The sequence below is a fragment of the Pelecanus crispus genome, chromosome 1, assembly GCF_030463565.1.
Source record: "Pelecanus crispus isolate bPelCri1 chromosome 1, bPelCri1.pri, whole genome shotgun sequence".
In the NCBI taxonomy this organism is placed as follows: Eukaryota; Metazoa; Chordata; class Aves; order Pelecaniformes; family Pelecanidae; genus Pelecanus; species Pelecanus crispus.
This window is the reverse complement of record NC_134643.1, coordinates 161,597,949-161,624,888: the sequence shown is the minus strand read 5'-3', so window position 1 is coordinate 161,624,888 and position 26,940 is coordinate 161,597,949. Positions and strand designations below refer to the sequence as shown.

At 39.2% G+C, this 26,940-nt stretch overlaps 1 protein-coding gene across 1 annotated transcript in view; it reads left to right on the top strand.

The window, feature by feature from the left end:
• The first annotated feature begins 7,628 nt into the window (after nucleotides 1–7,628).
• MYO16 (myosin XVI) overlaps nucleotides 7,629–26,940 on the top strand; it is a 315,002-nt gene continuing 295,690 nt past the window's right edge. Inside the window, exon 1 of the mRNA XM_075719324.1 lies at nucleotides 7,629–7,884. Coding sequence (XP_075575439.1) covers nucleotides 7,659–7,884 — 226 coding nt within the window. The 5' untranslated portion in view covers nucleotides 7,629–7,658. The remainder of the gene's footprint in view (nucleotides 7,885–26,940) is intronic.

The window sequence follows — 26,940 nt, the reverse complement described above, 5'->3', positions numbered from 1 at the left end:
GAGCAGCATACAGGAATAGGGTTTTATAAGAGGATAGTTACTTGAACGTGCTCAGGATTGCTCTTCAGCAAAGACAGAGTTGGGTGTTAAGCAGAAAAAGAGGAAGCTTTGTATATTGTGTCGTTTAAGAGCCCTAACTTTGTAATTACACTGAAAAAACCTCTGTGAAGCCAAGAACAGAAGCACGTCAGCTTCTTTACTGCAATATAATTTATTCTCAGAAGACTTGGCATTAATTGAAATCTTTACATTCTTTACAAGGTAAATAGTTTACATTTATACTGCTCCCCCATGATTATCTGCTTGTGGGGTGGGGAGGGGAACCAGGAAAAAAGAAAAGGAATAAGCCCATCACTACAGTGAGCAGAGCACTGCTGACCTGATGAAAATGCTTTAGCCATTAAAATCTGGCTGAGTGGTTACAAGCACCACGCTTCAGTTACAACTTAATAAATGTAATGGAGAGGCTGTTCAAATGGTAAGTAATTTTCTCTGTGCTGAACAAAGGATTTTCAAAACCAAGTATTTTGATACTGACCTTAACATTGCAATTTCAGATGGATTTAAACTGATCTAGCCCCTTCTGTGGGTAAGAAGTATTTCTTTTTGAAACTGGAAGATCAGTAGATGACACATAACAACTTTTGATTTCTGAAGAGGGCACCTCTAAAAAATGCATTGATCTGCGGTCTAGACACCATAACTTCAGTTAAGCTATTGTATTTGTATTGCTGATTTCATACAGAATTTGGTTCAGCTGCACAAATACTAATAAATTATTATTTCTAATTTAATATAATAAATGTAAATAATATGCATTGTTGGTAACAGAAAATCATCAAGTATAGTAAAGTCATTATGTTTAACAGCAAAGTGCATTACTGAAAGGGTCAATGCTCTAGTTTCTGGTCTGATTTCTGTTATGAAACATGGGGTGTAAATTAATGCAGCTTTTTGAACTGGATGACACTGCACTGATTTGCACCATCCGTGTATCTGCATCTGTAAGTGCCAAAGCACTTGCTGCTCACTGCATGCTTTTCCCACATATCTTTTTTAGTACTGTGAATATGTTTAGCTAGCCAGCTTTAAAAGTGTCATGTAACAGTACAGTATTTATAAAATGTGGGTGGGTTTTTTTGTTATTTAATGAATGCTAATTTATTCAACAGTTCACTGAAAGTGTTGAAATTTTCAAATATTTTGTCTTTCTGAAATTCAGGACAATTTCAGGTATCTAAATTAGAATATAGGTGTTTAAGTGTAGTTATGGAGAGGGGCTGATACCATACCTTTAGCAAGAACAGACCAAGATTGGAGATGAAGTGTCAGAGGACCCAAGATAAACACAGAGTATGTTTCAGAAGGTTTTTCACCCTTTTTCCTTTAAGGAGATCAAGATGCTTAAAGAATATTGTTTAGGTAGCAGTCTCAAACAGATACATTCCCAGAATCTCAGATTTGCATTTTTCCATGTAATTCAAGCCTTCTACATTTTGTTGCTATACTCTACAGACCGTAGTCCTTCAAACACCTTGAAACTTATTCATTGTTTAAAATATCATCAAAATCAACATGAATGTTTACATAAATAAAAGTAAGCATGTGTCCTAGCATTTGAAAATTTGTAGTTTTAAGCATTATGCACCATAATTCTGTGTCACCTTATCTGAGATGCTTGCTGCATTAAGCAGTGTCTATAGTTTGTTTCTGTGTGTGCCTTTAATGAAGAGACAAGTTTTTTAACTTGCCATACTTTGCAAAGCACACTATTTCCAGGGTCCAGGAGTACTTACTTCTCATAATCACAACAGCAAATATTTATATCACATGAAAAGTCAAAGTACAATATGTATGAGCACAGTGGCAAAGTTTTTTGTAGTACCTGTGTGATCATGTATATAGGCATTCAGCTTCACATTCTGGAATTGCCTCCTGACATGTGATCCAGATCAGATAGGAACATAATCACCTCCAGGCAATTGGAATTACCATCTAAGGTCCAATTTTTTAGGATTAGTAGACTCCCAATTTAAATGCCAGAGCAAGTGACTAAAGTTAAATGACATAAAGCCATAAGAAACGGAAATATAAAGGAAATCTGTATCAATATGGTTTCTGAAAAGAGGTACGGCAAAAATGTTCCTACATATCATAAGTTACTTGGGCACAAATAACCTGCAGGACATGGAAGAAAATGCCTGTAGTAATCATATTCTTCCTCTCTGTTTATATCCCATCACCCTTCCCAAACTCTTCATGTTGTTCAGGATCTGATGCTTGTAGTGCCACAAAATATTCCTTCTCTCACCTTCACAGTGAGAACTGGTGACAATTCAAAGCAAGCAGTTCCTCTTTACACAGAAATCTCTTGTTCGTACAAGCAGGATCAAGCTCATAATTTGTGCTGTAATGCAATTGGCACTCTGTCCAATTGTGAGCAAATTGCTACAATTTTATGAACAGGTTGTTTTGTAGCAATGATTCTTCTCTTTCTAGTGGTTCAGGGTGGATCCAGTCAGCGAAGCAGCTCTACACTAGCAAGCATCCTTGAAACACTTTTTTTTCCAGTTAGTTACAGTGGTAGTGACTTCCTTTGTCCTGTGCTATAGTAAAAGAATCTATGTGTTATATACTATATGTGATATAGTAAAAGAATCTCTGGGTTTGATACTTCAGTGTTTCATAAAGGTTTTCATATTGTGTGTTTATACAGAAGATGCAGACCTTAAAACCAGATATATACCAGCAATCATGTTTATTCTAGCCGTTTTGGTCCAGGGCATCTCATTAAATAAATAATACCCCAGTAAGCTTTCTCAGTGTTTTGATGGAGACACCACTAATGAGTTATCCAGTGCAATATACCATGACAGTTACAGCGACCTTATTGAATCACTGTACATAACTGTAATTTCTCATACACTGAAGCAAGAATACATGAAATAGTCTTCATATATATCTTATGCAATGAGATATAAACTCTTATGCAAATTGATTCAGTAGGCAGCCCCTCTCCCTACCCACAAACCTTTTCTCATGTTACCACATTGCCTCCTGACTAGCATTCTCAAAACCAGCTCTGTCTGAGATCATGTGTTCCATATATCTTCTGCTATTTGAATGGGTCCCATACAAGGTTCTTGTACAAGTTCAGTGTGATGGTTTGTGCTGCTTCTTTCATATAGGGAAAAGGATGAACAGAAGGGAAAAGGATGGACAGACCTGCTGCACATTACCCTTTAGGAGGCTTAATAGCTTCTCTTTCGAGCCTGGCTGTAGCTGACTTGTCAGTCTCTAAACAGTAACAGTTTACATCCGCCTAATAAAGTTATGGATTTTAGCAGCTATATTTTCCTGGAGGTTTTCTTTACAGCTGAAGCCTTTGATGCTGTTGGCAAGGCTACATTAGGACAGAGTGGTTGACATTCTTTAAATGGTAGAGCTTAATCCTGAGGATTGGGCCAACAGAAACTTTGGGCAGTTCAACAGGGGAAGTGCATATTTTCATGCCTGAGACAGACTGACCCTATGCATTGGTACAGGCTGGGAACTGACTGGCTTGAGCGGCATGCCCTGCTGAAGAGGATGCAGGAGTTACAGCAGACACAAGCCAGCCCTGCACGCTGGTTGTAAATAAGGCAAACCACATAGTGGACTATATATTAAGAGGAGTATGGCCAACAGACTGAGGGAAGTCATTGTTCGCTTCTACCTGGGGCTAGTGAAGCTGCACCTGCAAGTATGTATGTAGTTTTGGTCACCCCAGTGTAAGATGGACATGGAGAAAGTGGAGTGAGGGCAGCAGAAGGCTACCAGGATAATTACAGAAATGACAAATTTGAACTCTTCTCAGTAGTGACAGTAGTAACCAGGGGTAATGGCCAGCAAAAAAACACAAGGCGTTTTTGGGAAAAGGCAATGCAGCACTGCAACAGCTTATCCAGAGAACCTGGAGAATGCATTGATGCAGGTTTTCAAGACTCTGCTAGACAAGACATGATTATCTGATCTGATGTTGGTGATTAACCCCCTGCTCAATGTGGCATTAAGCCATCCCCAGAATTTCCTCCAGAAGCATGTCTTTAACCCTTCTGGGTTTGAATCCAACTCTCTTGGGGTGATAGTCAGAAAGATCTGCCTCTTATGCTGTTGGCAGTTCCCCGTGCTCACTAGGCTACCACAGTTAGAGCAGAGATTTGTCTGGTTCTAAAACTGGGACTGAATGTTTTATGCCTTAAAGATGAGCACCTGAAAGATTAATTCAGAGAGTTTGCTTTGTTTGCATCTATACTAAGTTGTTTAATCCAGGCTTAACCTAATGAGGCTGCTGACCTGAAGCTATTGTATCTATGGTCAAATACTGATCTCATCCGAGATGTATCAGGTTCCAGATGTGCTGAGAGAAAAAAATCCCATCTGCAACTCATTAATTCTCAGCTGAGACCAGTGCCCAAGTGGATTAAGAGTCCCCTTCTCAATCTGCCTGAATTGTTTGACTCCAGCCACACACTGGAAACCACTATGTGGGGCCAGTTCTGGCAGTCAAGCACTGTTCTGTATGGAACAAATAGACAGGCACTCATGCCAGCTGAAAGTCATCCCAATGGAGAGACAGAAGACCCTGAGACAGCCACATCCTTCCTGAAACTGGAATCTGGCTGTATGTGCTCATCTTTGCTGTGCTCTGTTTGACCAAGACATTAAGATAAATTGTTTGATTTCTCACCCTGGAGGAGAAGGACACTGACAGCAAAGGCGTCCTACGGCTTGCACCAGTCTCAGTTGCGATGTGGCAGCAAACACTACCAGTTCCTCCTAAGAGCGGAGGCTGCACATGAGCTAAGCTGAGGAAAAGCAAAGATACAGTTAAAGTCTGTTGTCAGCAAACAACACTGATTTACAGCTAAGACTAGGCAACAGCAACAATTCTAACCTCAGCTGAGTTTTCAAGATATAGACAGCAACCTCAGCTGTAGCCTGTCAGAGCTCAAGTGCATGGCTGCTCCTTCTTCCCTTCATAAAAGAGAAGGAAGGAACAGAGTAGAGGTAAAACTCTTGTACAGCTGGACTCTTAGCTGCATTGTCAAAAAAAGTTTAATACAGCAAGCTGGATTTCCCTCTGAGGCTGTGGGCTGGGCTGGCAGGCACTATACTCAGAAGTGTTAGGGAGTAAGCTTAGAGTCTTACAAGCCAAAAACACTGGGTAGATTTAGGGCATGGGCACTGAAATATTTTATACAAAGCAGAACAATTCTAATAGGGAAGATTTGACATTTGCTCATTCCCCAGTCCTATCGTGACAGAAAGGGGATGCAGTTGCAAACTGCCTCGGGCTCAGGATGGTCTGAGTGCAGGTCTCCTGTTTGAATGCTCTGAACACTGGGAGGGAGGTGGGGAATAAAGTTACATCTTCTGCAGCGTTATGGAGCTACCCTTTCATTTCCTTGTCTTTTCCAACATGTGCTCAGAAATGAAACATATAATTTAGGGTCAAATGGAAAATGTTTTATATAGAAGGAGCTGTTGGCTTTTGACATGCAAAAAGAAAGGGTTTGTGTTTTGGCTTAATGCAAGGCAATACTTGTTTCCAATTTTTTAGTTTGACAACTCATTTTCTTTTAACTAGAGGGGCATGCTAAGAAAGGAACAGAAATTATAGAGAGGAAAAGGGTAGCCTATGTTAATATAAGCTGACTACACTTGACCTGTAGAATTGTATTCTGTGCCTGCTTGTGTCATGGAGTTTCTCAACAAGACACTCTGGGCACTTTTTGCAGAAATGTATGCTCCTCAATTTTGGGGAGTCTGGTTTGACACCATGGGTTCTAATTCATAGTAACTACATATAATATATAATAGAATATATAATAAAATACAATATATAATATAAAATAATATAACATATAAATATGTAATATAGTTTATAGAGTGATTGACATGCAGACCTAGGACTATCACTTTGATAGTATTTTATTATGGTATTATGATACATAATAGTTTATAGAATACTATGCCTTTAAAGCAAAACAAAAAACTTGAAGAAAAGCATATAGAATTCTTGGATTGGACATACAAAATTAGTGATTTAAAAAGAAAACCATTGTCTTTCAGTTCTTCAGTAGACAATGTAGATAAGAATGCCCCTTTATCCCTCCTTTTTAATGAAAATAAATCAATATCTGTGAATCATTTATATGCTATGATGATGTGAGCTTTACAAAAGCCTGTCAGGAAATTATTAATTAGGCCTTCAGAGCAAGGTTTGAATGGTATTCAGTAGATTAGACATATATCAAGCAACAAGGAGAAAACAAAGTGGTCATTCGGTCAGCACTACTCAGCTAGTGCCCTGAATGAGGTAGGGGTCTTTTGATGATGTAATTATAGATCTGGCAAAATAAATAGACAAAAGCAGGCCTAATTAAAATTGTACAGTAACGCTTAATTTTGGTATTTCTTAACTGCCCAAGGTGACTTGAGTCTATATCCCCTTCAAAAGCTCTTCCATCAAACTAAGGAGAGAAAACCTCTCTCATTTGGGCTGCTGACAGTCCTTAGAAATTACAAATTTGGGCATCTAAATCCCATATGAAGAAAATTTAAATATATATATAAAGTAGAACATGAGAATCAGAAGTGGTTGGGTGGTCTCCAGCCACCACATCAAATGGTCTTAGGGTAGGTTAGTGGGTACATCGTTGATATGGAATATGTGAATTCACATCCAAGGACTCGGGCAATAAAATTATCTGACAATCCACTAGTCTCCTTTTGTAACAGAACTGTCCCCTGAAAAGCAACTAGCAGCAAGTAGTCTCTTACAGTCTTCACTCTCAGTGGAAAAGAGAACATACTGGAAGAGAATATCACTGTCAGTAAAAATACCAGATTTAACAGTAACAACAAAAGAAGAATCTGACAAAGGTAATGCTATGAATGTTAGGATTAACTGAATCAAAGACAAATTTGTGGTTGGTTTCTACACAAAGATTGCAGTATCTGACAGTTTCATTAGAAGATTCCATTTGGATGGCTCTATACAATGCAAAAAAAAAGTCATACACATAGTTAGGAATCTGAAATTACTTTGATGTTTTTAATAGATAGCTGCCTGAGTATCCACTGCATGCTAATGAACTCATTATAATTATGATATGATGATTTTTCATTCCACTGAATAGCAGGAATTTGCTAACCTAAAGCAAGATGAAAATGAATAAAAAGGAAGCATGGGTATCAGACTGCCATTTCTCTGCATAGTAGTCTCCTGTTTGTAAGCCAATGCGAGCCACTTGAATTATATTGGATTATTTATATATTTTGCCCATCTCACATTTGAACTGTTAGACCTCTTTCTATTTACATTTGTTTACAGGAACTGAGTTAGCTTTTAAAAAATGCATCGGTGATTTAATGGAATGAGTTATGTGTTATTTCCAAAAAGTACATGATAATGATACATACTCTCTATAGTCAGCATTGGTCAAGTAGGAGGAGCTCACATGATAGACTTATGCATGGTTAGAAAGGAAAACAAAAAAATGGTGGGGGTTTCATGGCACATTTGAAAACATGCTGTTGTATGATCTAAATGTGTTTTTCTTTAATTTCTCACAGGCTGTTTCCAGCTATGTAATGTTTTTCGGTCCCATGAGATGGAAATTGAGCAGTGCTTGCTGGAGTCCCTCCCTCTCGGCCAGCGACAGCGGCTGGTGAAGCGGATGCGCTGTGACCAAATAAAGGCATATTACGAACGAGAAAAAGCTTTCCAGAAACGGGAGGGCTACGTAAAAAAACTGAAACATGGGAAGAATCATCGAGTTCGTTTTAATCTTGCTGATATGATACAGGATGCAATCATACGTCATGATGATAAAGAAGGTACTTATTAATGTTGAACTACTTTTTTCTTTTTGTACAGCTAAAAGTTTCAGAGGAAAGGCTTCCCCTTTCTGCTTGCCTATCTTTCGGAAAAAATACAATTGTACATAGAGTCATAGAATCATAGAATCATAGAATGCTTTGGGTTGGAAGGGACCTTTAGAGGTCATCTAGCCCAACCCCCCTGCAGTGACCAGGGACAGCTTTAACCAGATCAGGTTGCTCACAGCCCCGTCCAACCTGACCTTGAATGTTTCCAGGGATGGGGCCTCTACCACCTCTCTGGGCAACCTGTTCCAGTGCTTCACCACCTTCATTGTAAAAAATTTCTTTCTAATGTCTAGTCTAAATCTATTCTTCTTTAGTTTAAATCCATTATTCCTTGTTCTGTCACAACAGGCCTTGTTAAAAGTAATCATAAAGTGACTGTCATAATAGAATGTACAGGCATGTATTGCATACAACATATTATAGCTTATTACTGAAATGAATGAAGTGTAGAGAATAAACCTTTGGAAACCTAATGAATTTAGTCTGAGGTTAATATATGTATAAACTAATATATTTCAAAACCAGTAAGTACTATGATCATCATTATGTGTGGCCTCTTATATACCTACATGAGCCATAGAATTTAACACAAGTTACTTTGAAAATTAGTTTCTCAATTTTAGCCAAAATCTGGAGTAATAAATGCTGCTATTAGTGGCACTGGCATGGCTAGAGCAATGAGATGGTGTTGACCCATAGTCACATCAGATAGTGGGTTGTCTTTCTGATTGTGAAATGATGTTTATGTCCTTTTGAAATACATAACCATGTTTTAGGGGTTCTGTTTTTAGTTTCCTGGCATTGTTTGAATCCCTGGTGCAGCCAATAGTAATCTGAGGAATTTTGTAATTTACTCCTCAAAAGGGAACCAAATTTTGCAGTAAGGATCTCTCAAGTTTTAGAAGTCCCCAGAAATCTCCATACTGTTGTGTGGGAGGGATGTAAGAAAAGAACTGATACAGTGCTTTTAGCAGCACCTTTGCAAACAGATTTTATGGCAGCTTTTTGTAATCACATTAGCACAAAACTACCTGAATAAGGGAGGTCTGAAATAGAGTCACATCACACAAATGAACTGGCAAGTTTCTCCTAATTTTTATCAGTTTGATTAGGTATGTGTTTTTTACTCACTCCTGAATCTTCATTTTAATGGGCGTTTGTTCTATCATTGCTTATCACTAAGGTATAGTCTTACACATTGAGATCTATACAGGAAATGAATCAAAGAGCTCTTCTTTTCAAGTTAGTGCCCAGGCCATCATTTATAGCTAAGTTACAAATAAAATTCACAACCTTTCATTCCACTCTCCTAATGTGTAAAAGTACAGGGATTATAAATGAAGATCTTCTTCCTCCATGTTCCCATAGCTCCCAGCTTTCTCTAAAATCCAAGCAGAATACTAGATATGACTTTTAGCATTCTGTAAAAGTCAGATACTTGAGGCTATTTTTGATATTTATGCTGAAGAAATGTAGCTTGTTCATTGGAGCAGTGATGGGGCATCAGCCGTCTTTTGTGTTACCCATACTTGGCCTTGAGCTGCACCTGAATCAGAACAGAAAGTTCAGCAACTGCTGAGAGTAAATAGCACGAGCATAAGGGGAAGATACCTCAGGCAAAGGAAAGTAAGGTGGAGGATGGTGTCCTGCACGTGAAACAGATAAAATAGGTTCCCAGAAGCAAGGAGCTCAAATAGCCCGCAGAGAGAACTCCAGTAGGACTAACAACACTACCCTGAATTTGATGCCTGTGGTCCTTTCACAGGACTATGAAAAAGTGTGATTGTTTTCTTTAAGCAGCTTGTTGACCTGCAAGTACCTGTCTGTTGTGATTTTAGCCAAATATTCCCACAGCCTGTTCGCTTTGAGCTGAATAATGCTATACGAAGAAATGTTATAGTGTGAGCTAATTAAAAAAAAAAAAACAAACAAAAACCCAATTAAACTCATAGGCATAATAGCTGCTCTCCTACTATTGTTGCTGAGTGGAACATCCAACCATGACTCTTTAGTGAATATATCTACATTAGGATTTCAGTTCAAATTAGACATATGCTTTTGTAGTAAATATCATATCCATTTACTGTGTTTGGTCTTGCTTTATGGAGTATGCAAACTAGACTCCTTTCAGACAAAACTGAACTGGAAGATGTGCTCTGGAAGCACACCTAGTGCCTCCAAACAGTAATGGATTTCAACCCATGAGGCCAGGCTAGACACAGGTTGAAGTAATCCCACTGAAATCGGTATAGCTGGGGAAGCTGGGCTTTTGGCACCACCTGTTTCTCTTGTCTATTTATTCATATTTCGGTCATTCATTCAACATTCAGCATTCATATTACACATCACTATTTACTAATGGGTATATACAGCAAGTAAGCTAATTGTGATGGATCCGGATAATGGCATGGAGTATCCTCCATCTCACTGCAGTTTTACATCAACTTTATCTGCATAGCTGAAGTAAATATATCTCTGGTGCAAAAAAGATCCAAACCCTCCCCTTCACTGGGTCCTAAGGCAGAAATGACTGTAATATAAGGCTGCAGATGGGAATGAGCATACATTTCCTGTCTCTTCAAATGTCACACCATCTTTTCAGCTCCCTGCTTTTGGTGAAACAGCCTGGGGGACTGAGAAAGAGGTTGTAATGCTGGCTTAAGCAAACAAAGGTGGGAGACAGGTTTTAACAGCCTGTCAGCCTTCCTTTCTTCCCATAAATCCATGTCTGGTCTCCAGGATCTGGCTTTTACTGCACAGCGTGCTCATTAATCAACAGCATTCCCAAATATGCTCAGTTTGAATACAGGGAACCAAATTCGGTAATAAGTATTTAAAAAATGCTTCTTTTTGGAAAAGCTGGACATTGAACAAGCATTTTTTAAAAAGTAGATCAATCCAAGTAAGTAGCAGAGATGTACCTTAACATGAATTAGTAATAATAATTTAATGACTTAGAATAAACTCCCTTCTGCTATATGAAGATAAATTGTTATCCTATGAAAAAAATGGGATTCAGAGTGATCTGAATATTGTATATTTTGGAAAAAATGCTCAAAGTAATCAAGATGAGAACTCAGCAAATCTTCAAAAATTCAGTTTTGTTTACTAAATATTAGTAATCAGCAGCAAGGTATTTTAATGCAATTTGAATGTATTTACTCTTTCAGAGATAATTTAATATTCAAATTAGACATTTTGTTTATAATAACAAGTGTAAACGTGTGTTCCAACATATTCAGTATTCAAATAGCTTTAGTAGACTAAATTCTATCAGGTGACACCTTTCCTTGTGGTAATTAATTTTGTGAGCTTGAAGTGCAGTGGCTTTGAAGAGGTGAATTCCACTTGAGGTATAATATCATAGAATCATAGAATCATAGAATGCTTTGGGTTGGAAGGGACCTTTAGAGGCCATATAGCCCAACCCCCCTGCAGTGACCAGGGACAGCTTTAACCAGATCAGGTTGCTCAGAGCCCCGTCCAACCTGACCTTGAACGTTGCAAGGGATGGGACCTCTACCACCTCTCTGGACAACCTGTTCCTCTGCGTGAACAACCTCATTATAAAAAATTTCTTTCTAATATCTAGTCTAAATCTATGCTTCTTTAGTTTAAATCCATTATTCCTTGTTCTGTCACAACAGGCCTTGCTAAAAAGATTGTCCCCATCTTTCATATAGGCCCCCTTTAAGTACTGAAAGGCCGCAATAAGGTCTCTTCGCAGCCTTCTCTTCTCCAGGCTGAACAACCCCAACTCTCTCAGCCTGGCCTCATAGGAGAGGTACTCCAGCCCTCAGATCATTTTGGTGGCCCTCTTCTGGACCCGCTCCAACAGGCCCATGTCATTCCTGTGCTGAGGGCCCCAGAGCTGGATGCAGCACTCCAGGTGGGGTCTCACCAGAGCAGAGCAGAGGGGCAGAATCACCTCCCTCGACCTGCTGGCCACGCTGCTTTTGATGCAGCCCAGGTTATGGTTGGCTTTCTGGGCTGCGAGTGCACATTGCTGGCTCATGTCCAGCTTTTCATCCACCAGTACCCCCAAGTCCTTCTCGGCAGGGCTGCTCTCAATCCCTTCATCCCCCAGCCTGTATTGATATCGGGGGTTGCCCCATCCCAGGTGCAGGACCTTGCACTTGGCCTTGTTGAACCTCACATGGCTGTGAACAAGCCTGATCCTGCCATTTAGGATGTATGGGTACACTGTGGTGTCCAAGAAGAGCACTGTGCAACCTGGATGGTTTAAATGAAATAACTAGATACAAATAGATGGAGTCAATTTTGTGATAAGAATGTCAATGTTGTTGTACTGTTTTTGTGATCCTTGGGTTCAAAGTGCTTATAAGTCCTCAAGCTTCACAGCTTTCAGGGTGTGGGGGCTTTTTAAAATTAATCTGAAAATCTCAAGGATAAAATTCTGGGGTTCATACAATTTTGTTTCAGTTTTACGCTTGGAAGAGGGTACACATCAACAGAATTATAAGAGAGTAGACTCATTCATAAGGAATTGCAGCTGGGCCTATTTTCTTCAATTTTTAGATGTATTTAGGAATTGTTTGCAAGTCTTGGGTTCTTGAAGGCTTTACCCACAACTATATGTTTCCTTTATTCTTTAAATTGAAGCACTACCAAAGTCTGTTTGACTGTCTTGTCCTTCTCTGAGACTGTTAAGCAAAATCCTGTTTGTTGATGAATCTTGGAGCAGTTTTACTTGTTTTGGGGTCTGGTTATAAAAATTTTACATCAGTTACATACTGATTAAGTAGAAAATGTGGATATGTTGCATGGAGCTCATGGAAGAGCAACAAAACCAGGGGGAATTGTAGAGAATGATTAAAAAGGAGGAGATGAAGAACTATGAGAGTAGTAAAGCAATGCTCACATCTGAACAAGTTTGAATGCAGCTGGTAATAATTCAGCAAGAAAGAACACCCATTCTATAGGTGTAAAGACAGCTAGAGAGGGATGGTTTACAGTTTTATGATGGGAATACAAAAAGTGTAATATACAAAGTAGAAAGAGGACGCAACAGTAGAATAGGCTAGAAGTAGCTTCCCAAGTGAAGTCCAGGGGCTCATTTCTTACAGAATATCATAAACTATATAGACTGGACAGCACATTTCAAAATGGTGAGAAGTGGTCTGGTTTGGTAGGTGAAATAAATTGGATAACATTAATATATATAAAGATGAATGTATAATGTGGCTAGTGCAGAGACATTTCACACCTGAGTCTGATCAGAATTTCACTCTTAAGAATTCATTGTCTTTGTTATTCATGTAGAATACAATATATCTTCTCCAAAATTACTGTAGCAGCTGCTACTGGGCACAAAATGCATCTCTGATACTGCATGCTAATAGGTGTGATCATTAGTTGGCATTAAAATTCATTTTAGAATGGGCTTTGAGAAATTTTTACAAGTGACTTGCTTTGTCTCGAGTTTAGAAATTAAATATATGATTATTATGTTTCTCATAAAGTTAAAACCTAGCAAAATGTTGTATCTTTATTCTGTTTGGAGGCTTTTTTTTTTTTTTTTTAATTGTTCTTAACTGAAATTTGATCTTTTATCTGACCCATGGAGTTTGAAGGGAAATCCTCCCTCTCTCTCTCCCCACAGCTTCCTGCAATTTCTCTTTTTTAAAGTAGTATGCTTTTTAGTGCTGTTGGTGGTCCACATTCACCCGCACTACTAACAGTGAGCATTTTGAGAGATTTTTCAACTATCAGCCTCAGTGATGACATGTATAGAGGCAGAAAGCGGTGAGTAAGTGAGTGCACTGTGTTTTCTGACACCAGTTTTGTACACCTCTGCTGGCAAGGGAATACCTGTAGTTCATTTGCCTTTAAATTCTAGATAGCTTTGTTCTGTGAGGTGTTAAATCCCTATTAATAATGGACAGCAGGGTATTTGTCCTGCTGACATCAGTCATATAATTTTACTGCAAACTGGAAGATGTAGCCAAGCAGGCTTCTGCATCCCATTCCTTCCCACTGTGAAATAGGTGTGCTTGCACATACACTTAACATTAGCATGGACTCCGATTTTCTTCTCTGATACGGATACTCCAGTATTTGCTGAGCCTGCACATCAGCTTAGACTCGTGTACAAGCAATTAGGAAATGAACTGAGCAATCAGGAAATAAACCAAGTGAATCTGAGCCCAAATTTCTGCTTCAACTACAAGGTAGTCATGCAGAACAGATCTTGGTATTTTGGCCTCTTGAGAATAAAGGATGTGTATCCTTCTTGAAGCAACGGTGGAGTTATTGCCACTGACAACAATGGGAAACAGTGGCTGCTTTGAAAGAGGTGATTTTTTGAGTGTGAACTCACAGATAAACTTGCCATGATGAAACAGAAGCTAAAAGTGAATGTGACAGTCCTGTACCAAAAATCTACCAGAGGAAGGGAAACTAAAACACTGGGTTTAGTTTCAGTCATCTTTTGGTATATTCTGTAACCCAACCTTTCAGAAATCCTGCAACATTACCTAAATCATAGGACTGTCAGACATTCTGTGTATGTAGTATCTTTTGTCATGAAAACTCTAAGTTGTAATGTAGTCATGGTGTATACCATAAGGTCTGCCATGCTGGCAGGGGTGGAAGGTCAGGATGGGAAACCCAGAGAGACAGCAACTCAGTCTTGAGACAAAAGAAGTACTCCTGTGAAAATCAGCATTTCAAAAGGGAAATGCAGATCCCCTAAACCTAATTAAAGCCCATTTCATCCTTTTGATGGGCAATATGCTGATTCTGTGGCAGCATTGTGATTCTAAATAGCCGAAATACCAAAGTGAGTGAGTGTTAGCACTAATGCTGCATCTCTAACAACTATTCTTGGTCCTTTCCTTGGAGGTTGAGCCTGACTCTGTGTTTTACTCAGCCTTCCTTAACTCTGCCTGAGCTTCTTCCCAGCCATGCAGAGCTACTGGAGTGGCCCTTTGCCTTTAGCAGTAGGATGCAGTGACTGGGGACAGTCTTACTCTCCCTTCTCTCACCAGGGGATGCCCAGAAAAGATGGTTCAAAAAGCAGAAAATACCAATATCCTAATTTTGCTGTAGTGTCCATTGCCAAGGAAGGCCTCCTAGGACCCGGTCCTAGGCCCAGCAGATTTGCTGCAGAGGAGTTGCTTAGTGAAGGGAAAAAACAGGGGTTCCACCTCCCTTTCCCCCTGTGATGCCAGTATCTCTAGCTCTTTGAAAGATTAATGGTATTGTGAGATTTGGTAGTACCATGATATTTGGGAGGACTGGAGTAATCAATATAGTGGGGGTGGGGTGGTATTATTAGTTATTTTTCACAAGCATTGTATAATGTATAATATTATGATAAATGTCAGTTACATTAATTAAAAGGCTGTGTAATGAAGTACAGAGGGCGTACAGGTGGGGCTGGTGCTGGAGTGTAATTTGCATCCTAACAACTTTGGGTTACAAAAAGGGCCCAGGGGAAGGGAAAGCAAAATCTGTTCAAAAGAAGATTATGTCTTTAATTTGAGGTGGCAGATGAGCTGACCATTAACTTCCAATAGTTAGGAGAATGTGTCAAAGATGTTCCAGTGACTGTTCCTATTCACGGGAAAAAATATAAAAATAATTTGAAACAAAACAGGCTGAAACTGAGCTGAAGTAAAGCACATTTTTTATTATTTCCTTGCATTATTTCCAAATGCACTAAAAGACTTCTTATTTTTGCATCTTATTACAATAGGCTTGCTTATGCTTTACTGTTCTATCTTTTTCCAGTACAAACATCTTGTCAGGTTACAGACAAGTTGCTCTGAAAAGCAGGTTGCACTGCCTGTGTCTGGCAAACATATCAGGGCAAACTTACTGGTTCTGAGAGATCAGTTTTAAGAGTTGCCAGCAGTCTTTTTGAAAAGCTGGAAGAGCCAGGACACAGGCAGTAGTGACAGGTTTGTGAATGTAAGACTCCATTAGGTGAAGCCTGTTGTCAGGTAGCAGGAAACTGGAGAAAGAGGCTGAGGAATGAAGACCACTTGAGAGTGTGTAAGGAAGACTATTCATTGCAAACCTCTCTGCCCTTGGGATTCTGACTTTCAACCTATCTCTTTAGAAGTTCAATGACACCTCTTCTTCTCCAACTGATTGCAGGCACCTTTTCTGATTTTACCCATTGCATGTGCTAGGATAAGTGGTTAGAAACCAAGGTTCTGAGCATGGCAATGCCAATTCAAATTCACCAAAGCCTTGGATGAGGATTGTTTTTTCATGTGTCAGTAGTTCAGAGGCATCTTTGCTACTAGACAAGACTGAAAGATAAAAGAATATGTTTGCTAAAGACAGAGAATTGCAGTAATAGAACAGATTTACAGAAAAGAAAAAGTAATAAAACTCATTATTATGCTTAATATTTAGGAAACAGGTGAAAAATAGGTGTAGCATTAAATCTGCCAAGTTGGGTCTTTATCCTTAAGCCAGAGTTTCCTTAAATTAGGCAAAAAAAAAAAAAAAATCCATCTTGAGTTAAAAAAATGGTGACTCTTGAAAAGAGAAAGACCTCTGTGTGAAAGTTGAGATCAATCTTCAATGCCATCCCAAGCTAAAATAACCCACTCTTGATTGCTTCAACCTTTAAAAATATTCCTGCCTTGTTTCTTATGATTAATATTTAATAACAGCTTCTTTCATTCCTTTCTTCTCCCAAAGGTACTTTAATTAGCATTTCTTTTGTACAATGTTAGTCTCAGCTACAGCTTTTTGAAGAGACAGTGGTAAAATTTTATAAGTGATATTATGAGAAATATTAAATGCATGGTTATTTTCCTGTACATATAACCTTACTATACATGTATTACACCAAGAGCATAAAGGCCAGAAATATAAATGGTTGGTGAATCAGGATTAAGTTGTGTAATCTGAGTAGCTTTTCCCAGTTCTCTGTGCGCTCTTGATTTTATATGTCTTTTAGGAGACCTCACTTTCACCAATAAACTCTGGATGCATCATTCCAACCAGGCTAAAATGGCAAAAAGTTGTAGCGTGTTAAGTATGCACATGTAAACCTTCATGACAAAAGAAAGCCCCAAAAATAAAAAATGGAAATGTTGTGTCAAAACCTATATTAATAGGAAATGAGACCAATTACACCCATTAGTAATGTACTGCATAGTGAAATCATGAAGCAGGACAAAAAAAAAACCCTAACCAAATTAATCTAATCTCAGTCTGAGGAATTTAAAATGCAGCATAATCAAGAACATTCAAAACAGAACTACAGGGCAGCTAAAATATATTTGAGGGATTATATAGTCTATATTTCCTTACCTTAACATGCCCAGTCCTTTTTAAAATTTAAAGCACAAGTAGATTTCTAAGGTATTATAGTGCTTTGTTTTTAATATATTTTAATTTTAGATAACTATTTACTCTCACTCTGAACGTCATCTAAATTCCACACACACCCCCACACACACACTGGGAAAGCATCTGAAATTCACTATATATGTCATAAAAGGGAGGTTTGCCCATACAGAGTTATTTGGGATCTTACAGTTAGTTTCCTTTGAATCAGAGGAGAAATCTGTACATTAGATGATAATCTAAAAGTGACTATTAGCAATGTTGATTTACTAGGAATTATTGTAGAAGAAATCATAATACATATGTATGATAATTTATACAATTTAATATTTATTGTCCAGTCCTTAAGAGACATGAACACTAGACACTGAATACTGAAGTCAAGAGGTTATTCAGATCATATGAAATTAATGAAGTGCACAAAATTTTGCCTAATTGGGGCTCTTGGAAAGAAAGAAAAGTGGATACTATGAATAAATACATCCACAAGACAGACAAATACATGCATTCTGTATTGGGAACTCGTATGTCTGTAACTTTGGAATATGCTCACACAGCTGACTGTCAGACATGCTGCTGGTGACTTAATCAGAACTGTATATAGAAAAATGAAACATCAACCAACCATCTCAATCTACCCATTGATGAAGAAGCTGTTTCGAAGGCCTGGAAGCTAGAGGCACATTTCAAATGAGGGCAAGCCTTCAATCCTATAGGTTCAGCATGGTTGTTAACCTTGTTTAGCTCCATGTGTGCTGAATTCAGCAACACAAGGAATCTTTTTGTTGTGACACAGGGAAACATAATGCCTTTAGTTATTGGGTAACAGATGTTAAGTAATTAAAGCAGACCATTTCAAAAGCAATCATAAAATCACAGGGAGATGAAATTTGAATATATTTGAATTCCTACAGGATTCCATATGTGCTTTTGGTTTTTTGTCCATGTGTTTACATTTTTAGTAATTTGGTAAACTGAGATGAGTACTGAATGTTTAACTATTTTTTGTTGATAAATACATGTATGATTCCTAATATACAACACTTATTTAATTGGAAAAAGTAAGACTCACAGGAAAAGGTATAACATATCAAAAAAGAGTGAAGGATAGGCTTGATGGTGTAGATTTTATCCAGCCCTTTTGTTCTCCCTGTGGACTGCCTAACTGCAGGAGCACCTCTGCTCGCTGGCTACTTTTCTCTTAGCCCTGAAATCTCCCTGGGTTGTTTCAGCTGCAGTTTCTGTTTCTGCACATGCCCAGAACTACCTTGATTTGAACCGCTATCTTCTGCCTGTACCAAGTAGGGAACTAAGGACAATGCATCCCTCCATTTTGGGTCCCCCCACAGTAGGGGGATTCACATCAAATGTAATTTATCTGTCTTACCATCAAATGGAGTTATAGCTTCCTCCTTTTCTCCACAAAACTGAGGTTGGAGCTGTCACCCACCCAGTTTTGCTAGCCTACAGGTTGTGCAGATGGGTTGCTTTGAGAGCTATTGGGGGTCTGTCCATGTCTCTCTCCCACTGCCTCTTCTCTCCTCCACTCTCCCCAGCCCCACACCTCAAGTTTCTCGAGCAGTGTCCGCCCTGGCATGGCTTTCTCCCGGGGAACAGGCCTGAGAGGCTAAATGAATCCGGATAGTCTTGCTTATAGTATAATAAACTGTAGAAAGTTGACTGCATAGTAAGCTGTTGTACAAAAACTTTGATGTTGTCATCATCTCTGCTACCAACCGTGTTTTGAAAACAGGAGTATAGACTAGACTATTTGTAGTCCCACCTCACATGTTTAAGCTCTGAATAAATCAAGACTGAGATTATGGGTTTGAACATAGCAATTCCCGTTTGATGTTTTTGTGTGTCTCTAAGTTTACCCTGAAGGATTTGTTTATCACCTCCCTGAAAATTATGCCTTTTTCTTACTAATATACAAAGTTTCTAGAAACTTAGCTTTTGGATTTTTCTTTGAATCACAGATTTCTAAAATGTAGGCACTGAATTGCTTGTTTTGTACATAGAAAAGTCCATTCTTGAACCTTAACCCTATAAATCCAACCAAGAACACATTTGGTTAACTAGAAATTATAGTTTTAAATGTTGCCTCAATTACAAGTGTGAAACAAAATATTTATGAGGAAACCTTTGTAAAAATACACAAATTTTCCTAAGATTTTTATTTATTTCCTTTTGAACATATTTTCTCAACTATTTATTTTGGTGGACTGTGATATAAAGCTTTTCTTCAGTGGGACAAGTCAGTATGTAAATTATGCATGACTTTGCATGATCAGGGTCTAATTCAAAAGGCTTTCACAAACTAAAATGTCAAGAAAAAATATTCAGAAGACCATTACCCCTCACAAGAATCCCGCTTTTTAAGAGTGTAATCTGGTCAGAACAGATAGCCTTTACAGACATATATCTGTCCTTTCTTCATTTTAAGCCTATCAAACTCATTTTTAGTTCCATGTTGGTGTTTTTCTTCGTAAGATCTTTCTTTTCATGTAATAATAAAAAGTTTTCCACTTCAGCATGCTCTGGCACCCAAAAGCAGCAAGAAACACAAAGACTAATCACTCACAAATCCACTGTCATGCCAATAAAGGGTCGTTAAGCCATTAACAACCAACAAATTGGCACCTGGCATTCTTCCTATTCATTTCAAAGGGGATCCACAGTTGATTTTCCAGCACCATGCGGTGGGATGCAAGGCTATAAATTGGCAGCATTCAAAAGGCTATTCTCTCAATGAAAGATGGCATCCACTGGGTGGCAGGTACTACTGACATTCCCTGGATATTGTTATAAGTCACACTGATTAAAAAGAAAGATTGCTGTGATAGCAGAAGACCCTAGTCTATACTTGTGAAATAAAAAGATAGCAAGTATAGAATCTTTTCTATGCAATTTGCAGTTGATTTCTTCTTCAATGTATTTATTGTGCTTCAGATTGATTTCCAATAATATTTCAGTACAAAGGGGAAACATTTCTGTATTCATCTTTCAATATCACTTTAAAATGTTTAATTTCAATCACTGATTATTCTATCATAGAAATTAAGTTGGGAAACTACAGAAATCAATAAAGGATAACCTTTTCAATTTTTTTTTTTTTTAAAAGAACAAACCTTTAAAGCAATAATACAGTTCTTTACAAAAAAATTACCTGTACTTTTAATAATTCCTTAAAAATGTTTTTGATGTTTCAATTCCATTTTAGAAGGCTTTTTCCAGCAGGATATACACTTAACAGTTACATTGGAGGAATGTTGATAAAATGAAATACTTAAACATAAGACTGGGAAAAGACCTTATTTTGGGATCCTGCAACATATGGACTTCAATTTATCCCTGTCATATTAATTGCCAAATTGAGAAGAACATTTGTTCAGAGATTTTGGAAAGTGCAGTTTGTTTGGAGGTTTTGTGAAGTGGAATAACTGAGTGGAGTAACTTCCTCTAGAAGCTCTGAAGGTAGAACTAAATTATTATAGCCAGAGCCACTAAATGCAGCAAATTCTTTTTTTAATTGCTAAGTCCCATCTCTTTAGGCTTTTTCTGTTACACTGCTCAATTCTTCTGCCTGAATTGTAGTACCTTTCCCAGTAAAAAACCAAATATATCAGAGGCACAGACAGGTTTATTGGTATAGCACCTAGTGGGTTTTCTTCCTCAATAAAAATTCTAAACAGAAAGTATATATACTGCTTATTATTTCAGTCATCTTTCTATTCTCTGAGACATGAATTGGAGGATTCTTTTTTCTCAGTACACTGAGGTATCATCTTAACTCAGTCTGCAAGGCTTTTTAGCTGTTAAAACCTTTTGCACTTCAAGTTGGCATTGAACAAGCTCTATAGCTATGAGAGAGAAATGAGTGAAAAGGTTATAAAGCATAATGAATAGACAACTGATTTTTCTTGATTATTGTTACTTGCAGCCATCACAGTAACAGGTTATTACAGTGGAGGAACTGAAGCTTGAGCGAATACAGTCAATGAATCTAAAGGAATGGATAATTTAGCTTGTGTTTCTGTGTGAATTGAATCCAAGGACAGAGGTGGGAAGGTGTGTAGTTAAGGTGAAATTGGAAATATTTCTAAATGTCCAGCCTTAAACAAGGATTTTAAGCATATGTAGAAGGTTCAAGGTAGAATTCAGACAGTCAGCCTGGGGCTGCACACTGCTTTCTTAGCATGTTTCTTTCAGATGACTCTCTATTACAGTGTAGTCTATATGTGACCTTGAAGCAGTACATGCTGTCATTTTACAGGGCAAACAATGAGATAGTTGCAGAAGGTAATTTCTCACACTGTGCACTGTTTAGGGTTTTGATTACATACAGACTCAAAAGGCAAACATGACAGTTGCAGCATTAAATCATTGGGCTAGGGTCTGTGCTCCAGATTTTAACAATCACAAATATTGTTGGCAGATAGTGGTAGCTTTTTTTTTTTTTTTTTTGAAGTGTTCTTAAAGCTGGAAGCATCTGTGTGAAATTTGAACTGCTGCTTTGTTTCTTAGTCTACTAAGGGGGCATCCTATAAGAGGGCACCAGCTATCAAACCTTTTAATAATTGCCATCTGAACTTCACTGGCTTCACTCGGTTCCTATATGGGATGGACATTGGACTTCTTGTGCTTTTAAACCCCTCCCTAAAAATCCTATGGTACAAATGTTTAGAATTATGCAAGTTAGACAGAAAAGGACAGATGTAAAGTCCAAGTATACATAGTTCTACTGATGCTTACATGCGCATTAGTTCATTATACCACTCTTTCTCTGTATACGTGGTTTTGATTATATACACACAGGTTCTCCTGGATTAGCCCTCATCTCTTTCTCTGTTGGTAACTTAGATAACTTTTTCTATTAGTAATTAAACACTTCTAGTGCAGGGTTCTCCCTGGCTTCTCCCTGATTTATCAGCTTTATGTGCCAGGTATATGTCAAGTGCCTAGACTGAGCAAATGAGAAGGTGTGGCATTGCGTATCACTTGGGAAGCTTGAGCCTCTGTAGTGGTAGCTCATCACTGCAGCCCAAACCTACCGTGTGGCACCATATGGATATAGACTCAGTGGTATGACTCAGAACTGAGAGGCACTCTTCTGTCAGGCAATGAGACGTTGGTTGCTCCTTCCCCTTGTTTGCATCAAGATTGCTGGATTCATAGAGCTGTAAAATCAGTCAGGCTAGAAAGGACGTCAGGAGGTCAGTAGTCCAACATCACACTGAATTTTGGAGAGGACTGAGCTAACTAGGGTATTGAACTAAGGCAGCTCTTATTATTGTACTGCAAGAACAGACTAAGCAAAGCAGAGAGATTCCTATGGGGAATAACTGATAATTCTACTTCAAAGCCAAATTAAACCATCAACTTGTATGTCAGACTTTTGTTTCCCATAAGCTATAAAAAAGATATGCTTATACCAGGTGCTGTGTGAGTATAATTTTGTCCTCTCCATGCTGGCCTATAACTGTGGTCCATACTGTGACAATGCATACCTGTAAAAGCTTATGTAAAGTGTAAGTAAAGCAAAATTTGCTTTGTGGTTTACTGGTTGCCCCAGCTTTGACATGATAGTTTGACCCTTCTACAGGCTTATTGGTGTCAAAGAAGAGGCGTTGAGTAGTAAATATGAGATGGGGTGTCTGTTTCTCCTACATCTCACCCTAGGTTCCCCAGATCCTCAGATGCTTTGCTGGTAACCCAGTGTAGGTTCACCCTACGTAAGATTGGTGTGCAGGCATAGCTATCTGTGAGCTTGGCAATATTGAATGCGGAACTGTTTGTGCTTCAAGTTTGTCTCTTTGGTTGGAAACTGCATTTAGATGAACTGTTATAAATATGTCATTTCAGGCCCCTGCGTCACTGTGTAATTTTTGTATTTCAAATACTGAACGTTGAAGGTGAAGTCTGCATTGCTGCAATCTTCAGCTGCCCAAGTGTGATAGTCTTACCTCAAAGTGGATACACAGAGATGTTTTCTGTTGCTTATTCTGAGGTGGTATAAGAAAGTGGTAGTCACAGGCTTCAGGTTTATGATAGGTCTTTCCTTCTGTGCTGGCTTTATACATGTGATCTGTTTTTCTTAGGGTGATTATGCAGTCATTAATGATTTTTCAAGTGGTTTTTGTTGTTGGCATATTGGTAGTGGTAGTGGTTGCTGTCACTGATGAGGGGAAATGAAGGTGTTAGCCAGAATGCACTGAACTTGCAAGCATACAGAAACAGCTTGTAGGATAAAAGTGAGTAGAAACAAGATTATTTCCAGGAGGCTGAGCTTGCGCAGTCAGAGCAGCACTGACTAGAGGAGATTATGTGGACCTGTCTGTGGGCACTTTGCTGTCCTTGCTGGACATCCATCAGCTATCATGGAGAGTAATAAAGATTTCAGTACGTATTAAAACAAATTTAGTTGAGACAAGCCCTTATCAGTGTCATTAGGACACTTAACAATTGCTTTGCAGTTGCACCTTTGTTGTAGTCACTACTGATAGAAGACATCTAGTCTGTGCAAAGAATATACAGCAGGCAAGTTTGAAAGGTGGTATTTGGGCCACCTTGTCAGAAATGGACAAAGGTTGCAAAAGTCGTTGTGTTATGTTATGAAATGTGACAAGCCTGCCCTTTGCCAAGTGTGAAAGAATTCCCTGAAGGTTGTGAGTTTGGGAGCCAAGATGTGAGAGAAGCTCTAGCTATAACTGTGAAACCCTTCATGTCCCTGTATTTTGGATGGAAAGAGCTGACTCGAAATTAGAGAATAATAAAGAAGGTTTGGAAACTAATGGATGTAAGCTGCTTGGATTACCATTGGGAAAAGTACTATGTGTTTCAAGAATACAGAAATTCAGCCAAATCAAATTTTTGGAAAACAAGTAATGAGGCAGGATATAGAACTATGCAGAAACCAGATATAGTCATTTTCTATAAAGACGTGTGACAACTAACCAAATTGTGAAAATGTGCATATTGTTTGTAATGCACAGGCTAATAGAAGGACTTGGTAACCAGCATGTTGCAATCAATGCAATAATGGCTGAATAGGAGTGTAAGGAAATACTTGAAGAGCTTAGCCAAACTAAAGTATTCATGCAGCACGTGCGCTTTCTATAGTCGTGTTTATATGGAAGACTCATGTGACAGGACCTCATATCCTGCTTTCCTGCAGTGAACCTGGTTGTTTGCACAGCACGGGGTAATCTCTCCAGACTTCACTAATCAGTCTGTCAGTCAGCTGTGCTTAGCAGACAGGTGAAAAGTAGAAAGAGATGTCTTTCCAGACACTGTCTTTCCAGAAGCTCAATTTTCTGGGTGTGTCTCTGTGTGGTGATCCCATCCTTGAGCTGATAAGAAAAGCAGATCCTGTTCCATCATCTCCAATAGGAGTATGTGTCTCATGCTGTCCGTATGTGCAAGGAGCCATTAGGCTTTGCAAACCTTATGCATTATATTAGGAAAAAAAAATGAAATTGAGAGGTGTGGGTGTGCATTGTGAAGTAGAAAAGAACCACTAAAATGTTTAATATGTTATTCTCAGTTGGTTTTGGCAAATCATAAATGACTGTGACTGAATGCCGATATTGTTGAAAAATAAAGATTATGAATGTGACATGTATACGTCAAAATCTCTCCAAACTTCTCTCCATTTTAAAACTCTGTAAATGTGAAGAAGGGAATGACTACATGTGTGCACAGTGCTCTCCATGGCTCTTCACATTTCTTGACTATCTTTGAGATGTCTGAGAAAGGGTGCTGGTATCAATAGACTGAAGTATGTTGATAGTTTGAAATTTACCATACAGCAGAATGTACCTCAACCAGAAAATGTTTCACAGCACACAAATTTTAATGTGCTAGAAATGATTGTCGTGGTTTAGCCCCAGCCAGCAACTAAGCACCACGCAGCCGCTCGCTCACTCCCCCTACCCCGATGGGATGGGGGAGAGAATCGGAGGAGTAAGAGTGAGAAACACTCCTGGGGTGAGATAAGAACAGTTTAATAATTGAAATAAAGTAAAATAGTAATAATAATAACAACAATATAATAATAATAATAATAATAATAATAATAATAATAATAATGATGATGATGATGATGATGATTGATGATGATGATGATGATGATGATGATATACAAAGCAAGTGATGCACAATGCAATTGCTCACCACCCGCCGACTGATACCCAGACAGTTCCCGAGCAGCAATCGCTGCCCCCCGGCCAACCCCCCCCAGTTTATACACTCAGCATGACGTCATATGGTATGGAATAGCCCTTTGGTCAGTTTGGATCAACTATTCTGGCTGTGCCCCCTCCCAGTTTCTTGTGCCCCTGGCAGAGCATGGGAAGCTGAAAAGTCCTTGAGTAACATAAGCAGTACTTAGCAACAACTAAAAATGTCAGTGCGTTATCAACATTCTTCTCCTACTAAATCTAAAACACAGCACTATGCCTGCTACTAGGAAGAAAATTAACTCTATCCCAGCCGAAACCAGGACATGATGTAAAAAGGATTTTAGTCAGAAAAAACTTGATTACGTGGACATTCAAAGTGCCAGGGTGGAATAACAGAGATGTGACTCTGCTGTCATGAAATCTATGGAAGTGTGGGTGGGACTGGAAATCCTTCTGGAGGTGACCGTTTGTTCAAATGTAATTAAATACAGGTAAATGCTGAAAGGGCGCCATAAGAGCCAGCTGTTCCTTACATTTTGGGCCACTGGGAGTGTGGGGGTCTCCCTGGGGCAGCCGGACAGGGCCTGTCAGGCAGGGCCTGTCCCACCGCCCCAGCCAGGATCCAGGCAGCCGGGGGGCACCGGGGCAGCCCCAGCCCTGGGCACCAAGGCATCTTCCTGGGGACAGGCCAAGGTTGGGCCAGGACATCAACGTGTGGGTAGGGTCAGGATCCCTGATGAGGGGAACCTGGGCCAGACACAGCCCTGGGGTGGCCATGCAGGTTGTGGGGATGGGGACGGGCCGAGACCAGGCCGGGACGTGTGTCCACGGGTGGGCCCGGCTCAGTGGGGCCTGTGGCCTGTGGCCCGTGTCTGGGCAGGGCTGTGGGCCGCGCGGCGGTGGTGTCACTAGGGCAGGAGCTGACAGCCTTGTGGGGCTGACATGGGGCCCTGGGCTGGGCAGGGTCGGGGAGACCCAGGCATGGCAGGGCAAGGAGGTCCTCAGTGCTCTCAGGGCCCTGACAACTGCACGGCATCCAACACCCAATGTTGTTACCCAAACTGGATGTAAGTTCTTTAAGTGAAAGGTAGCAGTACAGAGCGCAGTCCTGGTTTTGGGGTGCAGGAATTGACTTTAGGCTTGCTCTCCTAGAATATCTTGAGCGGTTGTGCTATTGCTGAATCATCTGAAAAAGAGCGTGAAGTCTGGAGAGGGGAAAAAAAACAAGGAAAACTAGCAAGCTGATTGATAAGATTTGTGAGTAGAAATCTGAGAGCTACCTCATAGGATAAGGGCAAGTATTATTAATGCATGACAGTATATTGTGACCTGGTGGGCTTCTTCCAGCACCTACTTAATGATCAAATTAGAACACAGATTATTTTAAAGGGAATCAAATTGCAGCCATATTAATCTACAGAGTATCTGCAACACATTTATACCAAATTTGGGAAGGAATTGGCTTGGATTTAGTAGATACAGCAAGGCA